Genomic DNA, 10,079 nt, shown 5'->3' on the forward strand with positions numbered 1-10,079 from the left:
CCTGTGTGCGTCTCTCTGCACGTCTGTGTGCGTGTGCACCTCGGGGTGTGTGCACTTCTGCGTGTCTGGGGGCGTCTGCATATTTCTGTCTCTCCGTGTGTGTGTGTGTGTGTGTGTGTGTCAGCGTGCACATGTCTCCGTGTGTCTGTGTGCACACGTGTCTGCATGTGCGTGTGTATCTATGTGTAGGGAGGGGCAGGTTGTAGCCATTCACCCACTGTAAACACTCCTCCACCCGCTGTCCAGGTCCCTACAAGCAGCTTCTTGTTTCCTTTTCCTGAAGAAGCAACCTATTTCCTTTTTCCTAAAGGAGAAGCCTCTGGATGTTGTGATGGTGTCAGAGTGGGGGGAGGGCACTGGGATTCCTGGAGAGGGCGTGTGCATGCATATGTGTGCAAGTGCATGCATGCGTGCGTGTGTCCGTTCCAGCTCTTTGCTGCATAGTTGTTGGATATGGGTATCAAGGCCCTCAAGCTGGGCTGAGGCAGGACAACTGGTGAATGTAAACAGGTCACGCTTCAGCAGTGGCCGAGGCCCTGGGTGTCAGGCCAACTGAGCCTTGCTGTCACAGCAATGACTTTTGCATCCCCCACACCCTCTGTGGAGATGGAGCTAGAATGAAGCTCTGCCGGCTGGCCAGCTGTGTTGGCTGTGAGGGGAAGCTCTCTCTGGCCTGGCGAGACAGCGGTTGCCTGTGCGGTGACTGGCATCACCGACCGGTCTCTCTTGCACCTTAAATGGGACACGTGGCTGGAAAGCAAAGTCTGGCTGCTGCCTTTTGCTTTGGAGGTAGTTGCATTTTGGTGGTGGTGTATATAGGCAGGGCCTGGTCCTGACGCTCATCAGAAAGCCCAACTAACTCAAGGGGCAAGTAGCCAGTGTGAAAACAAACCACTATGATAACACTTATGTACATAGGGGGTGGAAGCTCACCTTACGAAGCGCCTGGTTTTCATGTGAGTGGAAAGGGTTTGCATAAACAGTTCATAGGAAGAAAGAGGCCACAGAAATATAAAACAAAAGAAAGGCCTATGCCTGCCTGTGTCCTTAGACCAATACACCTGCAAGTCTGAAATAAAAGAAACAAACTCAACTCTGCATTTCCTGTCAGGCCTAATTTAGATAGGTATTGAGAAGCAGAAGTTATTCAGAGGAGGTGATACAGAAGAGTACCTACGAATTGATCTGGCTGAAATGGAAAGTTGCGTACTTAGGGATTTTTTCCCCAGGCAGCATTAAAATTGGACTTGAGCAACTGGAAACAGTATAGAGCCATTTAGCTCTGTGATTGATTTCACACTTAGGGCAGTAACTGTGGAAAACTGCTATTCTGTTGCTGTTACTTCACTAACATGAAATGAGTTGGTGACAGACATACAGCTCCTGTTGGGTAGCAAAGATAATGTAGCTATATACCTTATTATATGAAGACAGCTATGCTAGCATAAGCGTGCCCATACTGGAGGGCTCTTAAACTACCTTAACTGTGCCATTATCTTTAAAGTGGTACAACATCCTATTTTAGACAAGCTCCGAGAGAGGGGAAGATGTCTACCTCCTAAAAATTGATGTTGCACTTTGTTAGGCGTTTCCAGGGGCAAGGCTAAGGCTGCGTAGACACTAGCTAAATTTGTCTTCTGGTACTTGTGCTGGTCAATACTGATTTAAAGGGAGATGTGCTAATAGGCTACTGTTGTGAACTTTTGCTGGCAGCTTCTGTATTGTACCTTGTCTATGAAAGAGCAGGGAGTTTCAGTTTCTACTGCTGCGAATAGCTAAAGGGAGGATAGGGTGGCACCTTACAGACTGACTACTGCAAATCTGACATGGTTTGTGAGCAGTAAATTCTGTTACTAATATTGTTTTTAATGAGGTGCACTTAGCTTCATTCTTGTATTGGAGGCCTGATTACAGGTACTTGTAATAGTGTACAGGCACTTGTAATATTTGCTGGTTGGGCTGAATTTATTATATTTCCATCAGTTGTCTAACAAATAATAAAAAATTATGACTGTCAGCTAAACGATTGTATTTGCTGATCAGTGTTCTAAGATTGCTTTCTTTGTTTCTCTTTGGAAGTTAAATTTGGGCTGTGGGCAGAGATTAGTTCTTAAATTTCATCTTGTGACCCAGACTGTAAAAATCAAATGAATTAGCAAGAAATCCAAATCTGAAATCTCTTCTTGGAGGAGGAGGAGGAGGATGAGCTGCTGTACTGAAGCATCTAATAGTCCATTTTAGCAAGGTAGGGAACACACACACAACAAAAAAAACGACATTCCCTGGCCTGAAGAGTTTGTACCTTTTTTTTTCATTGTATCGTCTGGGGAAAAAATATTAACTTCAGCAGGGGAAATGGGATTTGGAAAATGGGATTCAAAAAGCAAATGATCATATAAATAAATAAATAAAATGTTCTCAAGCCAAAAGTGATTAAAAGAATATTACCCTAAAATTGCTATCTTTCAATTTTCAGTTGTGGCCATCTGTAACATCAGCCCCCCTCTCATTATACCATATTTTCTGCAACCTACTTTCCTTTCAAAATGTCTGTGAAAAAACAATGCAGAATACACCTTGCAAATTTTGACTGTTAAAAAAATGACAGCTTCTAGACCCAGTAAGTGCAATGATGAATTGACAGGGTGCCAACTGAAAATAAGTCAAGAGATATTTTGGAAAATACATTAGGAAATGATGTAAAAGAATAAATTGGATTATTGCCTTGTCTGAGATGAAAGTTTACAAAATGTTTCTGTTGGTTTTGTAGAACTGGAATTAAAGATGATTTGTATTTTGCTTGTTTAGGAGTATGGTGTTTCTTGGTTTGTGTATTTTGGGCACATTTCCAAAGTATGTTGTGGCTGTCCATTGTTAGTGTGAAGAAACCACATATATGATAAAAGTGTATTGAGTTTCCAAGAGATGACTATTAGTCAGCAGAATACTCTTACAACTGTGGTACTTGGTATCTGATTCATCAGGAGGTCTTGTTTTCTGTTACTCAGAGAGCATTTTGGATTTTTGCAGTATTTAAACCCAGGTTTATTTTGGTACAGTGCTCTAAATGTAGGGGGAGATGGGACTTATTTAGTTACTTGTTTTCTCAGACTAATAATGTCCTCCTTGCTTAATCACCAAAATCCGTATCTGTGCAAAGTTCAATTTTTACTTCCCTCATGCTTACAGACCATTTTGAGTTGATTTACTTCTAAATTTATTTCTAAATTTGGATTTTCTCCCCTATCAGTCTTTTTGCTGCATCTACTTTTTCACGTGTGATTCTATAACGTTATTCTGTAATCTTAAGCTGGGGGATCTGTGATGCCTATGTTCCAATATAGCCGTTGGAATAAAAATTGAAAGCTTTTCTTGCCCTGTGTTTCTAATATTTGATTCTATATACTTTTGGCTCCTTGTGGCTTTGTCATCCACTTTTTTTCTTTCATTAAAATGTTTTTGATCAGGCTTCTTGTTGAACATTTAAGGAATATTTATTGCTTGACTGTGTACTCCACATGGTCCTGAATTGCTGCCATGGGGCTGTTTAATTTGGCAAGCGTGTCTTCATGTTTTCCTTTCAAAGGGGCACAGTTGTAGTCTGTCACTCTCCGTGTGGAGAGCCCCTAGCTTGTCTCAAGGTTAATGTCCTTTAAACCTTGCCTCTAGTAGGAAAATTGAAATGCACACGGTACTCAAATGCTGATGGTAATTACCAGCAGCAGCAGTGTACATGGGTCGTATGTGCCTTACCCATTGTATCATTTAACTTCACTGATATGCAAGCTATTCCTAATGGTGATAGTGATCTCTGAACACCTGTCCAAGAAGAAATTACTTTAAATCACCAATCCATTTCACTCTGGCCCCAGAACAGCCTACCGTAAAGTTTTCCAGTTGATTACCCTAGTTTGTATGTGAATTGGAGAAAGGCTGGATGAAGTTTGATGTGTAGGGTTAAAAAACCTTTGTTCTGTCTGTGCTACCTGTGAGAGGCAAGGATTTTTTTGGGTGGTATCTATTATTTTATCAACTGTAGTAGAGTTAAACAAGCTTTTGAATACAAGACATTCGTCGCAGTGGGATAAAGTTGGAAGCAGAAACTGTTCAACTTGGCACTTCTGAAAATATAGGGCTCAGTTTTACAAATTCTTATTTCCTCTATTAAGGGCACCCAGCATTGATTGCATAGATGATATATAGCTTTTTTGCTATGATAAAGACTACTTGTGTGAGTTTGGGGTTTTTCTTTTTTTGGTTGGTTTTTCTTTGGAAGATGTTGAAGGGAAAGGCCACAAGCTGAAATGTGCATTTTCCCTAAATGCCCCTTCCATATATTTAATTTGTGGATTGTTGGTCATTTGATTTATCACATTGCTTCCTCTCCTTGTTTCCAGCTGCCAAATTGCAGTAATATGTAACGTGTGTATGTTAAGTAACTCCCTTTTTTAGTGTTCTATCTAACCAATCATATTGGGCAGAAGAATGGTATGAATAAAGGGAAAGGCGGTGGTCTTCGCTGTCACAAAGTGGAAAGAAGATGGCCTTGGACGCTGTGTCTTTGTAATGTGGATAGTGCATGAAAGAGCCCAATTGAACTTTTTAAGTTTTTGTGATGAAGTTTGACAACCACTGAAACTGTGGCAATTGTGAATGTGATTTAGAGCTCTTAATACTGTGCCTATATATGTTTTTGCCAGGTTCACTGCAACGGCACATTTGAAGGAGTGCTAGCTTTTGATACTGGGTTCAAGTTATTCTTGTAATTGAGAATGGGGTATATAAATCCATGTTATATGTAATGACTGCTTCTATTCAGGCTAACCTGAATATTTAATACTACATAATCAAGCAGATGTCAGTTTTATGTAAAAATTTGCTTATTTATAAAAGCTTCATTTACTAGCTGACGAAATGATTCTGAATTATGATGGTGATGATATTATTTTATCAGTCCTCTACCTTTGTGGAATTGGAATTTACATTAATAAAATTAGTGGACCATGATATGAAATTACTATGAATTTTTTTTTTTAAGTTCAAACTAAATTTTGTTGGAGTTTATGGAAAAGTCTGCCGTGTTTATATTGTAGTAACATCCAGGAGTTACCATCAGAGTACTGGGCTCTGTCACACCATACAAATGCTTAAAAAAATATATCAGCCCCTGTTTTGAAGTGCTTCTTTGAATGGCATTTGGATCAATTCTCAAAAGATCAACTCCACTTCAAAATATGTGATTATAAAAGACATCTAATTTATACATGTTTTTCATAGAATCATAGAATCAATGAGTTGGAAGGGACCTGGACACATCATTGCGTCCGACCTCCTGCCATGGGCAGGAAGGAGCACTGCGGGTGGCAGCGGTCATAAGATCCCAGCTAGGTGCCTGTCCAGTCTTCTCTTCATGTAATTCTGAAATGAGTTGTCTCTATTTTTCTTTTTTTTAACAAAACCAGCATCTCTGGGCTAGGTCCATTTTTATGGCTACGATGAAAAATATTTATATAAGTCAGTTAAAAAAAACTTGATATTTAAATGTTAAGCGGTATATTTTAAACAAACAAAATAGTTCCCTGGTTTATATCCCTAAATATCTTGCATCATGAAACATGACCTGCAAATTTGTGTGGGAGGACAATTTGGCATGTCCTGTTTTGCACACTTGAGGCCAGATCATAATTTACCTTAAAAATGTGGAAATGTCCATAACAGCTTTTAGTCACTTGAAACTAAATGTGATTCTAACTGCCACTGATCCTTGCCACTGAAAGGATGTGCAGTTTCTTTACTTATCTTCATTTTATCCCATTGCATGCAGACAGAAACATTCCACTAAGAGCTCTGTTGCAATCCAAATCCATTTTGGAAAGTGTATACCATATTCTACATATTGCATGTTCTCAGATAAGATGAACACCTTATTTTGGGAGGCCAGAAAGTGAAAAATAGATTTTTTCCAAAAATTGTAACTGACCCAGCATGTGGTTTCTGTGGCTGAATGATGGGTTTACCATAGTTTAATGCTCCTGTCACTCACCCTCTAGATGCAGCACCAGAGCTTCAGGTTTAGCTCTGTCACAGCCACTGCCAAATTGGCAGCTCGGCCAAAAGTAACTGCTAACTTGGCAGTGACTGTGACAGGGTTAAACCTGAAGTTCTGGTGTGGCAGTGAGAAGGTGAGCGTCTCTGTGAAGCACAGAGTCCAGCATAAATCCTGCCATTCTTGTGGGCATCCCCACACTTCTGTTCTAGCATGGAAATCAGCTTCCTCACTTAAACACCAGCTCCAATTTTGGTAGGCTAATTTTGGTGGGGGAAAGGTGCGTATGTTATGGGAATAAATATGGCAAGTCCTGAATTTTTAGTTTGGAGGAGAATCAAGATTAATGAGGAGGTTACCCAGTAACCTGGTGGTTAGGGAATTTGCCAAGGAAGTAGGAAATTTGGATTTTTAGGTTGTTCTTAATCTGAGGGAGTTTGAACATCCCACTTCCCAGCAAAGTGCTCTAACTACCAGGACATGGTTTAAGTAAGGATGAGAATACCCTTCACTTTCCTGCTGAAGTGCAGCCATTGGATGACCAAAATGGGAAAAATCAGGGGTAGGCAATCTCTGGCACATTTGCTGTGCTATGCTCTGGCACAAGCATTTTGCTCGGCATGTGCACCTTAGGTGACAGGTTGCACTGCCACAACAAGGATTGGGCCCTTCGTGGCTCCCCTGACACGTCAGCATCTTACAAGTTGATGTTGTGGGTGTTTTTGGCACTTTGCCCAGAAACATTGCTGACCTCCTGGGATAAGTCTTGGGGCTAGGAAGGACAGCAAGCAAGAAGGGTGACTGGCAAAGCCCAAATAATTCTGCTCCAGGGTGGAGGGAGCTCTAATGAGCCTTGCTCCCATTGCTGTTCTAGGGTTTTGTGCAGAAAGGTCATTGGATAATATGCATAAACAGCACTAGGAGCAGAACACATTTGGCTGTTTTCTGTTTTGTGCTAGGAGAGCTGTTCCCTAGGAAGAGTGGGAGCTTTTAAATACTCTTTTAGGCTCTTACCTGCCTTTTTGCTTGCATAAAAAGGTTGGCCTGAGGTAAACAGTTCAGTTACAGTACACAAGAAACATGCTTTGAAACATCCAGGGGGTCAACCAGCCAAACCAGGGAAAAAACACGCTTCATATTGTTTACATTTCCTGGGTACTGGTTTCACTGTGACCAGTAAGAAATGGGCAGGGCTGGGCTTTCTACTCGGAGAAACAAAAATAGCCCAGTGAGTTTCACTTTCTATCTCTCCGATGCGAACTAGTACAGTTGTGAAATGTTTTTGTTGCCCGGAGTGGGAAGGGGGCATTAATTCAAACAAAATGTGTTTTGTTTTGTTTTTTTTCCTTTGAGGAAGTACTCTTTGATGCAGAACAGTTATTTAGAGTGAAAACTAAGCTGCTCTAGTTGTGGCCCTCAGCAATGTGATGTGTTTCTTAAGAGGAGGGCCTGTGTTTCTTGCTCTTAGAAATGAGGGTACCCAATATTGCACAGTATCTCTTCCTAGCTTTATGCCAGCATCATGACAAATGGGGTATAAAGAGAGTGGTGGGCTGGTGCCAACATGTTTTGGTGCAAAGGTTACTGAACAACTGTAAATTCCAAAATAAAATGAAGGGCTCAGGACAGACCTATTTTCTTATTTTTTTGTTAAAAACATGGCCTGTTTTTGTTAGGTTAAACCATTAATACATCTCTCTCTTATATTCTTAAGCATTGGGAGGGCTTTATTTTATGACTAAGAAATATTGATGTGAGTACCTTTTTAGATTCATTGCTCATTCAGCAAAACAGCTAAGTAGCAAACATCACTATTTGTAACGAATAGAAGTAAGGTGAGTTTTAAGCTGAATCAGTTTAAATGTCCTGTTGCCTTCAGAGCTCAAGGTAGATAAGCAACAAAATAAGGCTAAGCATAAGGGTAAGAATAGAAAAGTAATTTGGAGCATTTTTTTAACCTTGGGAAAAGACCCGATTTCCCCCTACACTTTTAGCTAGTAACTGCAAATACTTTTGTTTGTCTTATGAAGAGTTATGTTCTGAGCAGCATATTCCAGTCTTAATGGTCAGCTTGGTTTCTGACTGCATAAATATTGATAGTAAATTCTTTTGAAACATAATATATGTTTAATATTGAGAAGCTTGAATCATCTGCTTTTAAAATTTGCTTTTGCTGAAAATTATGTAGGGTTCCAAAGGGGACTTGCATCTGTGCCTGGTATGGCACTGCCTATCCAGAATGTTTGTCTTGGAGCGCTTCAAATCCCAGCCTCATCATACTCCAGGATTTGAAGTGCTTCAGAATTATTAGTCCAGCAAAGCTTGCAACAGATAATCTGGGACTTGTCTTGAAGTTATGCTGCCTAAGATTTCTGTCCTGCTTCTTATTAAAGTTGAAAGCAACATTTATTTAAACTGCAACTGGAAGAAGAATCAGGTCCTAAGATAGTTGAAGTGGCACAGAGATCAGATGTGGTGATTTAAAAGCTTGTGAGAAGTTCAGAGCTGTCTGTGACAGGTATTGTGAATTCAGATTTGTGTGACCACAAGTCTGCTTTTCAAAATATGTATTGACATCCCTAACCTCTGGCATTCTGGAATTCAGAGTTTCATAGTAGGTAGGGTCAGAAGGGACCTGAGCAGATCATCAAATCCGACTCCCTGCCATGGCAGGAAAGGATGCTGGGGTCAAACGACCCCGGCTAGGTGTCTGTCTAGCCTCCTTTTGAAAAACCCCTGGGTAGGAGCGAGCACCACTTCCCTTGGAAGTTGGTTCCAGATCCTAGCCACCCTGACTGTGAAGTAACGCCTCCTGATGACTAGCTTGAATTTACTCTCTGTCAACTTATGGCCATTGTAGCAGGGCACTAAGGCCTGCTACTTTGAGAGCAGAGATAAGGACCCAGGTGCAGGTTGCTGGGACAACTCGTTAATGAGGGTAGGGACCTACACCTGCCTGGTCAACTGACCAGAAGGGGCAGGGCTGGGTGCCTATATAAATCACAAGTCTGAGGCCAGGGGGAGTGGGCTGCTGGCTGCCAAGGGAGAAGGAGCTCTGCCTAAGTAAGTAAAAAGGAGAAGCTGGACTGCATGAGCAGGCTGATACTAGGGAAGAGATGGAGTACCCGTGGGGTGGCTTGAAGGATGTTACAGCTAAGCAGCTAGAATTTATGTTATAGACCAGGGGCTTATGTTTTGTGTTTATTGTTTACACCAGTGGTTTGGGTGAGGCTATTAGGGGTTGGAGGAGGCCTCATAGGGGATCCACGGTAGCATGGGCACTAGAGAGGGCGCAGCATTTTGGGGTGTATTGACCCCAGCCCCAGAGCAAAGGGGGCAGCGTGAGAAGCCCCAGGGCGAAGGGAGCAGTGAGAGACAAGGGACTGTGGAAAGCCTGAGCACCAGAGAGGGTGCGGAGAGAGAGCCAAGGGCTGTGGCGAAGCCGGAGCACCAGAGAGGGTGCGGAGAGAGAGAGCCAAGGGGTGTGGCTAAGCGAGAGAGCCAAGGGCTGCGGCTAAGACCAAACGATGTCTGGTAGATCTGCAAGGCTTGAGGTGTGGTAAAGGGGTGGTTGGAGTCATGCATAGCTCATAAGGCTGGGGTGCCCAGGAACACCCATTAGTGGAGCTGAGCTAATGTACAGGAGGATAACTGTATCCAAGGAACCAAAGAGCCAGCTTCCCTAATTACATAACTGACATCAAAGATGTGGTGGGTGAGATTGAGGGTGCATGGTTGACTGACTGGAGACTGAAAGGGGTGCTAGGGGAGAGCATGGTGACCCCTAGGGAACCACTCCTGTTACAGCCATTATTCCTGGTTACTCTCAGGGAAAGCCAGAGCTCAGGAGAACAGGGACTCTCCCACTGGCTACTGGTTTTCCTTGGCCACTTTATAGATGATCATCAGATTCCCTCTCAGCCTTCTCTTGTGGAGGTTGAACAGGTTCAGGTCCCATAGCCTCTCCTCATAGGGCCTGCCCTGCTTCCCCCTGATCATGTGAGTGGCCCTCCTCTGGACCCTCTCGATGTTG

The 10,079-nt window shown here is 42.3% G+C and overlaps 1 protein-coding gene across 1 annotated transcript in view; it reads left to right on the forward strand.

Annotated features, from left to right (window-relative positions):
* The window catches only part of USP25 (ubiquitin specific peptidase 25), a 157,320-nt gene that overhangs the window by 3,382 nt on the left and 143,859 nt on the right, over window positions 1-10,079 (forward strand). Inside the window, exon 3 of the mRNA XM_019557104.1 lies at window positions 6,051-6,182. Within this exon, the coding sequence (XP_019412649.1) occupies window positions 6,051-6,182 (132 nt within the window). The remainder of the gene's footprint in view (window positions 1-6,050; window positions 6,183-10,079) is intronic.

This window comes from Crocodylus porosus, unplaced genomic scaffold (assembly GCF_001723895.1).
Source record: "Crocodylus porosus isolate Cpor-Errol unplaced genomic scaffold, CroPor_comp1, whole genome shotgun sequence".
Lineage (NCBI taxonomy): Eukaryota > Metazoa > Chordata > Crocodylia > Crocodylidae > Crocodylus > Crocodylus porosus.